The 17,169-nt window shown below is 38.5% G+C and overlaps 1 protein-coding gene across 1 annotated transcript; it reads left to right on the top strand.

Annotated features, from left to right (window-relative positions):
• The first annotated feature begins 2,591 nt into the window (after nt 1-2,591).
• Nucleotides 2,592-11,802, top strand: calm1a (calmodulin 1a). Its single transcript, XM_078277049.1, has 6 exons — nt 2,592-2,696; nt 9,070-9,100; nt 9,294-9,437; nt 9,561-9,667; nt 10,292-10,427; nt 10,671-11,802. The coding sequence occupies exons 1-6, from the start codon at nt 2,694-2,696 to the stop codon at nt 10,697-10,699; spliced, it is 450 nt and encodes a 149-aa protein (XP_078133175.1). The 5' UTR covers nt 2,592-2,693; the 3' UTR covers nt 10,700-11,802.
• The last annotated feature ends 5,367 nt before the right edge of the window (nt 11,803-17,169 follow it).

Genomic DNA, 17,169 nt, shown 5'->3' with positions numbered 1-17,169 from the left:
GCGTAAAGCGTTGTTATCAACTTGTATTGCTAACAATAGCTAACCGGGATAGAGCTAATGAAAACAATGAAAATCCGACTTTACTTAACGTAAATAGAACGCGGCATACACACAGCATTAAACAGTGAAGTTGCAGTGATCTTATGGGCAAGGAGCCATCCTTTGTACATGATATCTAATGCTTTATTTTTACAGCACACCACAAAGACTGTTTTATTACCAGAGACTGTTAATAAATATATAATTCTCATTCATGTGTTGTGTGCTGTAGGATTGTTTTATGCATAGCTTACAGTGCATGCACACTGAGGTTTAGGGCCTGTGTTGTAAATGAAATATCATATTATAAAAGTCCATGACATGTTACTAGTAGATGTGATTGTAAAGAGCAACTGTGAAATAAATGTGTTAACCAATACTGAGATAAATGAGAAACATAAAAAAAAGACTTAACACTGCCTCAACATTTAAAAATCATGATTATCATATTTTAACTGTGAATGCTAAAATGCAAATGCTTCAACTTGTTCATAATGCTTTGGACACCCCGTGTTAAGAGACTCCAAATGAAAATTAGGTTAAATTAAATTATATCCCTGCACCTTGTTGAAACAGAATCTTACCCAAATACCAAGAATAGAAAAAGATCAGACTGGCACTAGTGTCAAGTTCCAAAAGTTGTCACTTTTCACGTGGTGTGATTTCTTTCAGTTATTTTGTATATTAAATGTCATGTGAACACTGCTAACGTAAAATCTGTCACAGAGTTTAGGCCTGAATATGCGTTGTTGCTGTTTTTGTTCATTTAAATCATCTTCTGATTTTAAAAATTACATTTTAAACATGGGGAATTCAGTCTCATTTTAAGCCTATATGAGGCTATGTCCGCGGTAAGTTTTATTCATTCACTCCCTCAACTGACCGGTAAATTACCTGAAAGTGTTTAGGCCTACCTGCCCTATTTGTATATAACTAATAAAACAGCGGTGGAGTCGCTCCCTCCTGCCATCGTTGCCGCGCCGTGGTTTGACGCATTGCAGATTCGCCCTGGCCAATCAGCGGCCTCTGTACAGTGTGCGGAATATTGCGGGTCTGCTCTGTCCAATCAGAATCCGCCTCTCAAAACCGCAACTTCTCCAGTGCCACGGAGATATCCTTCCGCCTGAATAAAACTCTGTCTAACACAAACTAGTCCGTCACTTTCCACAGATAAAAAAACAAACAAAACATAAATAGATACGAGGAAACCTCTCACATTTTTCTTTAAAGGCAAACGACCACTATTATGAACTACTCAATTATTTTAATAAAAGTTATAATTATCTTTTTCCCCCAGACAGATGTATCCTGATAAACCACTACATTTCACTAGGCTATTTTTTATGACAATAAAACACAACAGAAAAGTAATGTTTTTGCCTGAAAATATTCTTTATTTGTAATGATGATGCTACACTAACATTTTAATTTAGGCCTATATACTATCAACGCATACAGGTAGGTACATTTAGACACCTGTTGCAGTTATTCAGGTTTCAGTAACACTAATGTGGTTCTATGTGGTTCTTGATACCAGATGTAACGGCAGCCAATGGCTGAAGAAACCTCAGCAGCACACTTTGATTGGTGCCAGATCGTGTGGTTTATGACTGCATATGTTAAATAATAGAAAAGTGGGATTCATTTTGTATTGCGATACTAATGTTTACATCAGTTGATTCCTCTAAATCTCTGATTACACAGCATCAAGGCTGGATTACCAACAGAGTAAAGCAGGCAACTGCCATGGGGCCCCGGGTCACTTTATGTCATGCATGCATAATTGTTAGGGAATGTGCACCACTATAACATATAATAATAACTACAATACAACTACAATATAAAGTAAAGCAGGTCCTGCATTATTAGCTATGTTTGCCATCTTGTAGAGGGACCTTGTTTTAAGACCTTTGATATTTTTGTGCATATAATAGAGTACATACACATTGCACAGGGGGCGATGTGTATGTACTTGGAAGAACTTGCCACTTCACGCTACATCAACAGAGCAAAATACATCATTAAAGATACCTCTCACCCTGGTCACCCACTCTTTGAACTGTTACCATCAGTCTGGCAGACGCTACATAGCTGCCAAAACTCGGACCACCAGACTCAGAGACAGTTTTTTCCCCCACAGCCATCAGCACACTAAATAAACAAAAAATTAAGTAATTACTGCCATCCTGCAATCCACTAAGCACTTGCTGCACTTTAAATACTTTTATATGTATCTGTTTATTTCATTTGTATCCCACTGAATATCCTTTGTCTTGTGTTTTTATGTTTTTTTCTTTTTATGTTGGAATGCATCTAATTTCGTTGTATTCCTATGCAATGACAATAAAGGCTTTCTATTCGATTCTATAAATTAAAAGTAACTTTCTCTGTATGAAACATGACAACCACAAAGACAGATACGCGCACAGCAGCAGTGTGCGTGCACATTCACGTTTTAAGAGACGGAGAAAGAGCGAACACGCTTCACTAGTTGAGCGACTTTCCCCACAGTGCGGAGGAATACAGTGAGCCGTACAGCAGTGGTTCGTCCTGCCTGCCCGCCCGCCTCCAGCCAGCCAGCCTTCTTGCTCAGTGGCAACCTTCCATTTCCTCTCTCCCTGTAGCGTTAGCAGACCAACCTTCCTAACTCAGACATGGTGAGTATTTTGTCAGCCATAGTTTGTGATATGTTCGACTTGAAATTGGGTTGATTTGACTGAATGCCAGCCAGGGGTTCTTAAGGCTCTCCTGGATAGTCGTTTTGTTGAAATATCCCGCAGCCTCCATTGCAGAGAGCGCGAGTAAAATTGACTTGTACCGTTAGTTAGCTAATTATGCTAGCTGGTAACACTGTGGCGGGTAGAAATAGTATATCACATCATTGTTGCTTAAACTCGTAACCGCCATTACAATTATAACGGTAGTTGGTATTATCGCACGCTGAAGTGTAACACTAGCTAGTTACTTGTTACAGGTGGCCACATATTGGCAGTAGCTAGTTGCGGCGGTTCAGTTGGCTGCCGATGTTAGCATCACAGCTAACGTTACACCTCCCCAATGAGGCAGCTGTAACGTCTGTCAAATATGCATTTCCGCGTCGGGGTAGTAACGTGAGTTGGTTTCCGCCATTAAAAATAATAAATGAAAAATAAAATCCATTTTACTTAAATGGTTTCCGCAGTCTCTCTAACGTTACACTGTTGTTGTTTTTTTTATGCCGATGTTGCACCGAAAGCTGTGACCAATTCGATTCACAGTCATACGAACCGAAACGAGACTGATGGGTGGTGTTAGTGGGGTAACACACAGATCTACACTTAAGTTCCGGCCACTGGTTTCTTGCTACTATAGCTAATACATATTGTAACCCGTCTAATTGTATTTATATAGGTTCACATTATCGACAGCTATCAAAGTACAACATGTTACCGTTGTAAAAACTGCATTGGTAATAGCTGAGAGTCCTTGTTAGTAGAGATGGTCCGATACCATTTTTTCCTTCCCCGTACCGATTCCGAAACCTGAACTTGCGTATCGGCCGATACAGAGTACCAATCCGATACCAGTGTGTCATATGTTATGTTTTAACATCTGTATACTACTATCCCTGTATGGATGTGATATGATTTCTATCTTTGTTGTCGGTCTGGCTCAGGTTAAACTCTTTGTGAAACATGAACAATAAACGCCACAGAACGCCTTTCTTTTATTATCCAGTTTGACAGTCAGCTATAATGGGAAAAACAACAAATAAACTACTTTTTAACGTAGATTTTCTTTAGGGCTTTCTTACGTGGTATCGGATCGGTGCATAAACTCCAGTACTTCCCGATACCAGCGTTTTAGGCAGTATTGGATCGGAACATCTCTACTTGTTGGGTCACAGAATACCAGATATGTATGTTACTGTTAAACCTGTTATTTAAATATGGTATTTGAATACCATATTGAAGTGAATATTTTTGGGTACTGATTTGATTTTTAGAAGAAATGTCTGGTATATCCTAACTACTGTACCTGAGCATTGCAGTCAAGACATTCCTACAAACAAAGAAATGTACCTCCTTCCTACTTTTACAGAACTGTCTCCATACCTGTAAAATCTGGTTTGTTTGTTTATAAACAATGGCAGCTTCTTAGTCAGTGTCCCTGGAACAGTCCCAAGGCAGTGGTATGCTGTGTCATTTGGGAACATTTTTATAATATGGCATGGTGGACCTTTTCTTTAGGCTATGTGTAAGTCTTAAATGGACACAAGCCTTGTTTGACAGATGCAACCCGCTGAACACATTGTTGGCTCCTTGCACTTTCATTACGCAGTAAAAGCCCCCTACTTCAGTTAACTCCCATCAGTTATGTAACTATTATTTTAAAGAAATGCTGCAGCAACATATCACTTAAATTCATGTTTGTTGTGGATTATTTTCTAGATCATATCGTAACGTGAATTTTGGTAGGTTGTGGTCTGACACGTCCTCCTTACCGTACATACAAGCCTTGACTAACACTGGTTTGTGTCCTTGGGTGTGTCCGGCTTTCTGTCCCAGCAGCTCATTAACTACAGAAAAGTGTTTTATAAACTGTATCCCAGGTGGGACATATCTGCTAATCATAGTGCTATAATAAAAACTAACAGGCCCCTCTCTTTAGAAGACCTGGGTCAAAAACCAGTAGACTGCTGTTGTTTTTACACCAGTAAAATAACTAGAGTAGTCTCTTTAGTTGTATGGTAGGTGGTCTTAGCACTGTGCAAATCCAACTTTAATTTCTTGAGATACTTGCAACATGACATTTCTTATTAAAGATAACATTAATTATAGCATATAACTTTCAACTAAAGTCAGTTAAATAATCTTAAAAACCCAGTTGTTTGGCAGTTGATTTCAAAGTAGTCTAACAGGTTTTCACAAGGAGTGAAAATACTAGGATAAGCTGTGTTGAACTACCAACTTTTCATTGGAATGTTCCTGTTAGATTTTAAATAGATTTCAAAATGGATATTCTGACCCCCTTACAGACTTCTTTAGTGTTAATTTCTGTATCTACCTGTTGGATTAGTTACCAAAGGTACATGGTCGGTTTGTGGTTGCCATAGCTACATTGACAAAGTCTGCTACAGGAAGAAGTTTTAAGTGGGACTGAGATATTGTCCCGGTTCCTTTCCATGTGTAGGACTTGTTTGGTCAGTCTTACTGTGGTTGGACTGTGAATCAAATGTGCTTAGCCCACTTGAAGTTAAATATACTTGAAACAAAATATACATTGGTGTGTTCTCATAGTCAGCTTTGAACACTGGATGTGTTTACATCTTTACACATCAGCATTCGCTCTGCATGCTACCTATTTTGTAGTGTAGTGATTATAAAGATATAGAATAGGCCATTGCTTTTTTTCTTTTCTTCCAAGAAACATTTTCTCATAAAAATGACCACAATTAGAACTGTTTATGGTAATCACAAATTGAGTTTTAGTAGCAGTAGTGGAATCTGTACATTTCACTAAAACCCTTAGTTCAATTTTCTTAATACTGCCCATGGATGCTGTTAAAGTAAATCATAGGGCCTACATGCTGAACTCACACACACCATCTAACAGGAACATGGTCTTTATTGCTAGGCATTGCAGGGCCTTGAGAGGAATTTGGCCTGAGTATAAGAGGGGTTCGCAGCTTGTTAACTAGTGTTGGAGCGCGCGCACACACACGAACACAAACACATCCTCTCTGTCATTATCGGCAGCCAAATTCTGAAAGCCTAGTATTTATTACTTGACAGTACTACTAATACATTGTAGATGAAAGATTTCAGTTTATACTCACCTTTCCTCCCTCTCATTCTCTCTGTCCTTAAGGTCAGACAAATACAGAATATAGTTAGGATCAGATATCAATATTTAGAGTATTGATTATGATCATTAGCTTTGTGCTTTGATTTCTAAAATCCTTCCAGACAGTTTCCTAATCAATCAATGTTAAAACATATTACATTCTGAAAAAGATTCAAATATCACAGCTTGTGGTCGTTCTGTCTTTTATTTATAGTTTATAACATAACGGCATCAAAGGTATTGTATGCCATGTTGCTGATGTTTCTGCATTAAAAAGAGCCTAGTTACTAGCAAAAGCAACAAAAAAAAAAGTAATGAGTGTTTTCATGAATCTAATTGGTGCTTAAGAACCCACTCATGACTTGTGGAAAGAAAAGAAATGTTAAGATTCACAAGCAGTGGGATGGTGATTTCTTTCTTCGTTGTGTTGGCAGTAGTATCTTGTAGAGGACACACTTTATCATTTGAACATCTGTTAGAATACATGCACATTCTTATGAGTGATATTGGTGCCATTGTGGATTGAGTTTTGTAAGAAGGGCATTTTTCCATTTTTGGCTCATTTACTTCAAACAAACCTTAACCCTGGAGTCATGGCGAACTCCTGGGGTGTATCACTCAGAATCTGTTGTAACTGTGTGGATAGGGGCTCCTGTCAGAGGGGGCCATTTGGTGTGACCCATGATGCTGTCTAGGAGGTCAGCAGCCACCTGATCCTCCCTAGGAGCCGCAACTTTAGCAGTGAGATGACAGGCCACAGTTTAACACATGCATATAGACACACACATACACACACAACCCCCGTGACCTCCCCCAGTCTGGACACTGTTACTCTCGCACACCTTGAATCAATTTTCCTGACACATTTGGGTGGCCTGTCCTGGCCTCTACACACACCCATTCTCTTTCTCTGTCAAAGTGTTGAAGGCTATTCTTCTTTTGAACCACTGCAGGAGGTGGACACTTCATCTGTGCATCCATCTTTACTGTACACCTGTTGGGGAGATGGACGGACTAAGCCTTAACTGTCATGCCTAGGCTTACATATACACACACACACACACTTGTACACACACTGACATGGAGGGACAGGGAGTGGGGTTCTTCATTGCCTCACCCAGCTGGAGTCAGATGCAGCCAGGGAAGGACGGCGTCTGGTCACGTTCACTCACAGTGCTTCAAGACACAAGGACAGAAAGAAAGATCGACAGTTAGGCAGGCAGCATTATTGAAAGACGGACGGATGGACAAGTAACCAGCAAAAACATCAACAGAAGGACTGACTTTTCCATCAGCTCTTCATCCAGCTCATTGAAGAGAGACCTTGCCTGTCAGGTCAGTGCCAATCCACTGACCTTTGCCACTCCAGAGGGATTGTGAAAACTTCTGTCATCCAGACATTCACTCACATTGGATGGATTGAAAGACGAGTCCTGCAATTATCCAGTCATCTGATCACCATTCATGTGTCCATCCAACTATCTACCTATCCACAAGGACTAAACTGTTTTGCCGTCTACTCAAATCAAAACTCAAATCCAAAATGTTCCTCGCCAATACAGTTATGTAACTTAAGAGATGGCAAAATCTGCTGTCCACCATTCCCTCTGTCCATCCGTTTTACAAATCAGGAGCAACTGATAGATGTCTGGCCATCGTTTTTTCCATCCACCTATTCCTTCCATCCTAAGGCATCATTCCTGCCCTTCATGCCATCATTCCCTCATCATGCAGCCTAAGAAAGCCGCTCTGTATCCAGCAGAGGATGAGCTGGTGAGCCTGTCCACCGTCTATGACCTCTTGGATGAACAACAGCATTACTACAAGGAGCTCATCCAGCAGCAGGAGAGGAACTACAGAGCCTTCCTACAAATGCTGATGGACTCGTCATCTAGCCGCATGGACAGCCTGGTTAGAGAGATGCAAGACCTAAGGAACTGCCTGCAGGGAACCAAGGCTGAGTTGGCCGAGGTTAAAAAACAGGGTGTCCAGAACAGCAAACGGGCTGAGTGTCTGGCTGAAGGCCTGGTGATGGTGCGAGGGGCTCTGGATGGCCTCAGCGTCAAATCAGGAGTAATTGGTGGAGGTGCAGGAGGAAGAGGTGTGGATCTGATGCAATGCAGAGGAGGTGGTGGGTTAAGGCTGGATGGAGGAGGAAGAGGAGGTGGAGGCAGAGGTGGAGAGGCAAAAAAAACAGCACCAAAAGCAGTGAAGCTGGTGGCAGACCTCACAGATATCCACTTTGATGACATAAAGGTTGTACACAGATGCACAATCAGAGTGAAATGTATGGGTTAGCTAGAGCTTTTAGCATCACTTAATGGTATACTGGTGTTAATGTATGGCTTTTAGATAGCCAAAAACTCCTACTGTCCCTGTTTTGAGATAGTACGTGGTTAATGCTGGTCGTTTGCTGCGACTAGATGTTAGTATAAGTGTGCTCGGGCAGCCAGTCCCAAAAGTAAAAAAAGAAGAAAAGAAAAAGGATCTTAGTCTAGTTTGTACGAGTTTCTGATCCAGAGTGCTTCTTTGTGTCTGGTTATGGTCGCAGCACTTTACTCATGGCGCATGCTTGTTTTAAAAGGAGTGTCCTTTAGACCGATACTGGTTTTTCAAGGCTGATACGATTATTACTTGTTTGGAACAAATATGCATTTACAGTGAAAATGAAAATCTTTAAGTCAAAATTAAGATTTTGGAATGTTATAAACTCCAACACAAAACTTTGTTTAAATGATTTAAGCAATTATTTAATAGATTTGAAATTCAACATAATACACAGTAAAAGATAGTCAGTGTCGTGGGCGGGACATTAAGTCAGACTCGGTGAGTGAAACCGAAGCAGAGGGACGGACGCAGATACAGATAATCTGCCAAAACACGGACCGATAACCGGTCTATCCCTAGTGTCTTTGCCACCTGCCTCCATTTAGTGTATGATCACTTGCTCCTATTTGACTTGTGATTGTTGCACAAGTGTGATGGCTGTTGCTGAGTGGCTATGTGCTAGGAAGTAGGGTTTTTAACATCTGGGAAGTAAATTATTAATATTGCATCGGTCTAGGAAATAGTAACGGGTTTTAATAAATCTATTTGCATCCCGGCCTTTACCAGTTAGATTAAGCTATTTTTGTATTTTTAAAAGTGTCAGTTTTCTCTTTTCCCCTTTTAAACTTTTTTCTGTCTTCCTTCTGTTTTTTTTAGGCTGACCAACTAACAGAAGAGCAGATTGCAGGTATGGTGACAACATATAAAGACTGCATTGTCATCTTTAGCAACAAACACACATTCTCTGCATACGTCCATGCATTATCACATGGAATATACGTTTTGTTACTAACTTTTCCTTTCAACCTTTCCTCCACCTTCTGTAATTTAAAAAAAAAAAAAAAAAATGTTTGTCCCCTCTTCCCCTTGTGTCTGTCCAGAGTTTAAGGAGGCCTTCTCCCTGTTTGACAAGGACGGAGATGGCACCATCACCACTAAGGAGCTGGGCACTGTCATGAGGTCACTGGGTCAAAACCCAACTGAGGCCGAACTCCAGGACATGATCAATGAGGTGGACGCAGATGGTACGCTGATTCCACCTCCACATGGGGAAGGATTTTGTCAAACTGGTCGTTATAGACCCTTTTTAACTATACGACTGGTTGTAATCATAACTTACTTCTGAGTTCCTTTCTCTCCCCCTCCAGGCAACGGAACAATTGACTTCCCTGAGTTCCTGACGATGATGGCGAGGAAGATGAAGGACACTGATAGTGAGGAGGAGATCAGAGAGGCATTCAGGGTCTTTGATAAGGTAAGATGTGTTTATGTGGATGTAGAGCTGGGCAATCTGTCGATATCGTGATATGAGACTAGATATCGTCTTAGATTTTGGATATCGTAATATGGCATAAGTTGTCTTTTCCTGGTTTTTAAAGGCTGTATTACAGTAAAGTGATGTCATTTTCTGAACTTGTAGTAGTTGTAACTGTTCTATTATTTGCCTTTACCCACTTAGTCATTATATCCACATTACTGATGATTTATATATATATATATATATATATATATATATATATACTCATTGTGTTCATATTTTGTTAAAGCACCAATAGTCAACACTACAGTATCGTTGCGGTATTGATATCGAGGTATTTGATCAAAAATATCGTGATATTAGATTTTCTCCATATCGCCCAGCCCTATGTGCATGTTTGTTTGAGACGAAGCAAGAAAAATAATTGATTCTTAGATGCGTTTTTCTCATCAGTTTAGCATTAATACACAAAACTCATTCATCTGAAATCAGAACGTCCCTAAACTTAAGCTGACAACTAAGGAGGAGCTTGCCTCTGTTTGGCCTGACAGTGATGCTTGATAAAGACTGTCTTCATTGAAAACTGTGTGTGACTGACTGTATGCTGTATGTGTTGGGCAGGATGGCAACGGTTACATTAGCGCAGCAGAGCTGCGTCATGTGATGACTAACCTGGGGGAAAAGCTGACCGATGAGGAAGTAGACGAGATGATCAGAGAAGCAGACATCGATGGAGACGGACAGGTCAACTATGAAGGTACAAGAGATCAAAGACTGTCTTGATATGTAACCACACTAATACAGTTTGTTTAAGATTACATTATGATTAAGTTTATGGAACAAGGCTAAATTATATAAGCTGACAAACGCTCATGATGGACAAAAGCTCTGTAATAACTTTGTGTGTCCAATTGTCTGATAATCATTTTGTACTGTGTTATAGTACACAATAAGTAATCACTATTCCTGATGAGTTTTATTGTTTGTTTTCCCCCTGCAGAATTTGTTCAGATGATGACCGCCAAATGAACTGGGCTGGGACAAAGAATCAGTCAAATGTTTCACTTACCTCTTATTGCAAAAATCTACATTTATTCATACTGTTCTGTATAGACAACTTAAACTGAATGTTGGAAAAACTGAAAATCTGTCCATATAAATGAGCTTAAAAAAGGTAAAAAGACAAAACGGAAAATTCTAAATTAATCTGCATGTACTGGCTTGTATTTCCCCCGGCGCTGAGCTGCCCTACTCGTTAGACAAGCAGCCTCTCTGCATCTGGCTGGTTTGGCCACTGCTCCTCTGCTTCCTGGTTCCATCTGCCTGATGTCCCGATGATCATATGGGCTGTTCAGTCACCTTTCTTCTATGGCTTCCTGTTTTCTTTCTTTTTTCTGTTCTTCATGCATGCAGCTTTAGATGGGTTACTGTTGAGAGCCCGATGGCAGAAGGCTGTTGTTTGGCCTCAGGTTGTTCTGGGACCCACATAGAGGAGGGAGGGGTTAGTTGAAAGATGGATGGGAGTGAGTGAAGCAGCAGAACCTTTGCCGTTTGCTTCCCTTAATGAAGTCACTGACAATAGATATTTTTAAGAAATTTTTTAAAATGGAATAAATAAGAACTCATTTTAGATTCTGTGTTTATGGCATGTCAGGATACTCACTTTATCCTTTGTGTGTTTACCTTTTTTGAGGGGGAAGCTCGGGTGGGGCATAGACTTAAGCCCCATGGGTGTTGGATGTGTATCGGACTATTAGAGGGGTTGGGTGGGCTTCAAAGGTGATGATGTACAAGAGCGACTTTGAGGCAATATCAATATCATTAATATCAGGTTTTGCAGAGTTGGAGATTTACAAACAATCTGTGGTTCTCACTGAAGCATGCATATGTGTATACAGTATATTGCCTCAAAGGTTGCATGTGTTTCATGATTCTACGGGGGGTTTAATTTCAGTAGTGGGGACGGGGTCGGTGCTTTGCGGCATTTCTATCTTGTGCGAGTGTGTGTGTGTCTGTGGGTGCGGCGAGGCCCGGCCCAGTCCAACTGTTCTGTCCAGTTCAGTTGATCTGCATTCCAAGTTGTACAAGCTAGTCTTTACATTTTGTTTTTCCAATAAAATGCCATGAACTAACATCTCGTATTGAGTCTTTGTGCGTTTTGTTTCTTAAGAATCAGCTGACTTGTGTTTTTCTCTCAGTGAAGGCAGATTCTGTGGGGGAAGTGCTGCTTTTAAATGACTCATCTGTGCTACTTATTTCATGCAATGTATTTCTGAGTGTAAGACAGACACTGAAGACATTTTAGGAGGGGAATTGGTCAGCTTTTACATTCCTAAATCTCCTAAATGAGCAGTTATCAGAAGAGCAGAGAGTTAGTCTGGTTTTCAACAAACATGAGAACCGAAAAATAATACAAAACGTTGCATCTGGTCTCCGTCTCATAAAAAGTATTTGCATAGCAGCTAAGCTGTTATTTAAAGCAACGATGGGAAATAGAAGGCAGGAATTAAGGGTCAGGAATAAAGTAATAGTGAGCTAGGCCTCTCTGCCTATTAAAACAACACCATGGTGACTTAACTGTATCAACAAGGGCAGATAATTAAACAAAAGGCACTATCAATGAAACAGGTAAACGAATACAATGTCCTATCAATATAACAGGGAAAACAATGAGGGAAAAGTTGCAATAAAGGAAGATTTTTAAAACGTGGGACTATTCAAAAGTCTGACTAACGTGCACACACAAGTGAAGGTTATGGACACAAATGTGTATTCACTCATTTAGTAGTACAATTTGTGTATGGAGGGGTGTCACAAGGACTTAAGAACGTCTGTCTGCAGATGAGGAGTCGTTGCTAGGCAACAGAGCCTGGCATGGGGTGGGTGGAAGTGAAGGAGAGGGAGCAGAAAACCGTGGGAGTTAGAGGAGAGAGCAAGAGAGGAGACGGGGTGGGGTGGATATGATGAGGTTGAAAGACAATAATAGAAACCCAGGACTTGAGGGATAAAAAAGAGAAAATGATAACAGATTCACAGTGCATCTTAAAACCCATAAAAGCTCTCCTCTTTAAGATACCTCCCTTTTCCCTCTGGTTCAAAAGCTGATATTCTGGCTTTAACAGGTGAATCCAGTGGAAGTTTTACAGTCTATGACAATAAAGGCTTCTCTCTGTGTTTAATTACTAGGGAGCTATGTCAATAAGCAGTGTAACTTCATGTTTGTAGTACTGGTACTTGCACTGATGCTACTTCCTAGGATATACGTACATTATAAAATGAAGATGATGATTCTGATTATGGCATTGATGGGAAGCAGACAGATAGAGATGGAGAAGTGAACATGTATCTATGTAACACATACAGTTAGCTCAAGTTATGTAACTGTCTGAAGTGTATTAATATATCTTGCTGATCACTGCCACGCCGATGTTATTAACAGTCTCTAATCCAGAAGATTAATCTCACATTTGGCTCAAATTCATCTCACACACATTTACACACAGTGTATCCTTCACAGATACACAACCCCCCCACTCCTACATACACACATATTTTAGTTTTTCACCTGACAGCCAGAAGAATAGAGTGGTGTGTGTGTGTGTGTGTGTGTGTGTGTGTGTGTGTGTGTGTGTGTGTGTTAAGGTTCGACATCCCATGCTACTGTATGAGGCAGATATTCAGTATAATATCAGTCAAATGTCTCTTTCTTTGCTCTTTTTGCTTCCAAAATGGTATGCTATTTGCTACATTTTCAGCATTTGCAGATACTAGACGTCAGATTTTACTAGAAAATGCATTTCCTGCAGAAACTGCATGAGAATGCTTAAAAGCTAAATTGCTAAAGCTAAACTGGATTGCTGGCATAATTATGTAAGAAGAAGACGTGAGAATAGTTGGAAAAGTGGAAATGGTTTTAATTAGTATGAATTTCATTGAAATGTTGAATAATACCAATAATGTATCAAACTCAAGTGGAATATTTTAAGTTGAAGAGAACGTTGTTGTTGTTGTTGAAGACGATGTTCTCTCAGTATAGTCATAGTATACTACCTCGAAAAAAGTGATAAAAAGTCATAGTATAGTATGACAAAAAAGTTATAGTATAGTATGTCTAAAAACGATCATTGTATAGCATGTCGAAAAAAGTGATACAAAAGTCATTGTATATAGTATGTTGAAAAAAGTGATAAAAAGTGATAATATAATTAATCGAAAAAAGTCACAGTATTCTATGTCAAAGAAAGTGATAAAAAAGTCATAGTAGGCTATAGCATGTCGAAAAAGTCATAAATAAGTCGTAGTAAAATATGTTGAAAAAAATTATAAAAAGTCATAGTATAGTATGACTGAAAAAAAAGGTTATAGTATAGTATGTCAAAAAAACGTGATAATAAGTCAGTTTAGTATGTCGAAAAAAGTGATAAAAAGTCATAGTATATAACTTGTTTTTCGATTTACTATACTATGACTTTTTTATCACATTTTCGACATGCTGTTGAAAAAAGTGATCGAAAATGCACAGTTGTTGAAAATAAATTATAAAAAAGTCATAGTATGTCGAAAAAAGTCATAGTATATATATAGTATGTCAAAAAAGTGATAAAAAGTCATAGTATTTTTTGTCTAAAAAAGTAATGGAATAGAATGTTGAAAAAAGTCATTAATCTGAGATGTTCATAAATTTACACACCCATGGTAAAGTTGACTAAAAAGAGGAATAAAACAATCATCTTTAGGAAATTGATCTTAATGCCTTAATTAAAAAAATGAGGAAAAATCCAACCTTTAAGGACACCAATTTTCTTTGCGAATGAATAATGTATTGTAAATAAATAAATGTTCTTCCTTAAACTACAGGGGGCATAAGTAAGTACACCCCTATGTTAAATTAGAGGCAGGCAGATTTTTATTTTTAAAGGCCAGTTATTTCATGGATCCAGGATACTATGATCCTGATAAAGTTCCCTTGGCCTTTGGAATTAAAATAGCTCCACATCATCACATACCCTTCACCATACCTAGAGATTTTTATTTCAGTTAGCCTAACAGCTGGTTTGATTTGCATTGAGAGATGATTTTATGGAAAGTACCCCATGCCAATCTCTAGGTATGGTGAAGGGTATGTGATGATGTGGAGCTATTTTAATTCCAAAGACCAAGGGAACTTTATCAGGATCATAGTATCCTGGATCCATGAAATAACTGGCCTTTAAAAATAAAAATCTGCCTGCCCAATTTATCAAAAAAGTCATAGTATTAAATATCGAAAAAAGTGATAAAAATCCATAGTAAAGTTTGTTGAAAAAAGTGATAAAGAAATCATTGTATAGTATGTCATAAAAAGTCATAGTATTCAATGTCGAAAAAAGTGATAAAAAGTCATAGTATAGTATGTCGAAAATAGTCAGTATTCTATGTCTAAGAAAGTGATAAAAAAGTCGTATAGCATGTCGAAAAAAAGTCATAAAAAAGTAATAGTATAGCATGTCGAAAAAAATGATAAAGTCATAGCATAGTCTGACGAAAAAAGAAATCGTACAGTATGTTGAAAAAACTTATTAAAAAAGTCTTAGCATAGAATGTCAAAAAAGTGATACAAAGTCATAGTATAATTTATTGAAAAAAGTCACAGTATTCTATGTCTAAGAAAGTAATAAAAAGTTGTATAGCATGTCGAAAAAAGTCATAAAACATCATAATATGATGAAAAAAGTCATAGTATAGTATGTCAAAAAAATATATATTTAAAAAGTCATAGTATAGTTTGTCGAAAAAAAGTCATAAAAAGGAAACACTGTATGATGTTGGAACCGCATTAAAAAGATGAACTTTTAAATTGCTGAAACACAATTAGTCTCCATAATTCCAATTCCGGTGTGATTACTGCACTTCTGAGGATTTTCATGCTTTCAGATAAGTTAAAGAATTGATAATAATACATCTTTATTTCAATTCAATTTTATTTATAGTGTCAAATCATAACAGGAATTATCTCAGGACACTTTACAGATAGAGTCGGTCTAGACCACACTCACACAATTTCAGACTCACAATAGGTCCATAGCAGGCATGCATGCATCTTTAAAAAAAAATCAGAAAACTAAAAAAGTGTAAAAAAGATAGTCTTCTTTTATGAATTTCTTTTTTTTTACATTGCTCTACTTAATGTATGAAACAAAACAAACAAACATTTTAAAGGCCATTGGATTATCTGAAAATGCGGGGGGTTCGCTCTTGCACGCACATTCATTCTCCCTCCGGCTTAGGAGACCGTTTTGGCCTTTAGCAGAAAGGGGGGAGGGACTGAGAAGTTGTCGATGTTCTATTCAGAAGCATCAAATGTACAATCAAGAATGAATCAAAAGAACAATATCAGCCTGTATACAGTACATTTGTGGGCTGAGGCCATGACCTTTAAGGGGGACTCATTGTGAGCGACACCTGAGAATACAGCAGTAGTGGGGGGGTACTTTGTCTGAGAGACTGAACTGTGGCTTCCTGACACTCTAGGAAAAAGCCTGTCAGCGCTATAATCCTCCGATACAAAACACACAAAAGAGGACACGCCTATCCACTGACAGACACACACTTGAGAACGTAACACACACTGCTGGCTCCGAGGTCACAGTGACAGGGAACACCACCACACAGACACACAGGTTTGTACTAACCGAAATATTAAGCCTTAATAAACATCTAAGCGCACATTATGAGTAGAAGAGACATTGGGGCATGTTTTCAATATTCAATATGTCAAAATAAAACACACCAACAAGAAATTCCACGTTTTTAACCACTTTTATTATCTTTGTCATTGTAATCATCCTAATCGTCGTTCATTTACAGCACAAAAGGACTCTGACTGGCTGAGCTCACATCAGCAAACTAAATCTGTTCATCCTTTTATTCCTCCACCTGCACCTCAGTTACATCCCTCTCCAGAAAATAGAATTATAATTTACTTTCTAAAACAACAACAGTAATAATACACTGGGAACAATCAAATATACAACAATAATCCTTTGTATTTATAATGAAATGAAAAAGTATATTCATCTTGTTCAATGTACAATGACTGACAGACACAGAGACAACACTATCACTGGCTGCATTTACACACAACTAAAATCTGATTTTTGAAAAAATATAATAGATTCCTACCATTCATACTTAGAATTTGCTCAAATATCAATGTTACATAGGAGCACTGGTTTTTCAGCGGTTTAACTGGTTATCTGTGACGTTATCTTGTTTCTGTTCAAGTTTTTGTAGTTGGCACTCTTATGTGTTCAGCTATTGTGACTACAGCTGCTAATGTTAAAAAAAAAAAATCAGCTTTTCCAAAAAGATCAAAAGCGTAAAAAAATTGAGACTTATTATGGAAATAGGATTTATAGCAATATTTTTACATTTTGGGTAATATGCTCGTTCGCTTACTTGCTGAGAGTTATAGATGAGAAGATTGATACCACTCTCCCAAAATGTATTAAAAAAAAGTA

The sequence above is a fragment of the Sander vitreus genome, chromosome 20, assembly GCF_031162955.1.
Source record: "Sander vitreus isolate 19-12246 chromosome 20, sanVit1, whole genome shotgun sequence".
NCBI classification, from domain to species: domain Eukaryota; kingdom Metazoa; phylum Chordata; class Actinopteri; order Perciformes; family Percidae; genus Sander; species Sander vitreus.
The sequence above is the reverse complement of the archived record's forward strand: the minus strand, read 5'-3'. Positions and strand labels throughout refer to the sequence as shown.

Bases quoted from the DNA above. Each gene is read 5' to 3' on its own strand.
- calm1a (XM_078277049.1), top strand. The intron at 9,101-9,293 runs GTATGGTGACAA...GTGTCTGTCCAG, and splicing joins AACAGAAGAGCAGATTGCAG to AGTTTAAGGAGGCCTTCTCC. The intron at 9,668-10,291 runs GTAAGATGTGTT...TGTGTTGGGCAG, and splicing joins CATTCAGGGTCTTTGATAAG to GATGGCAACGGTTACATTAG.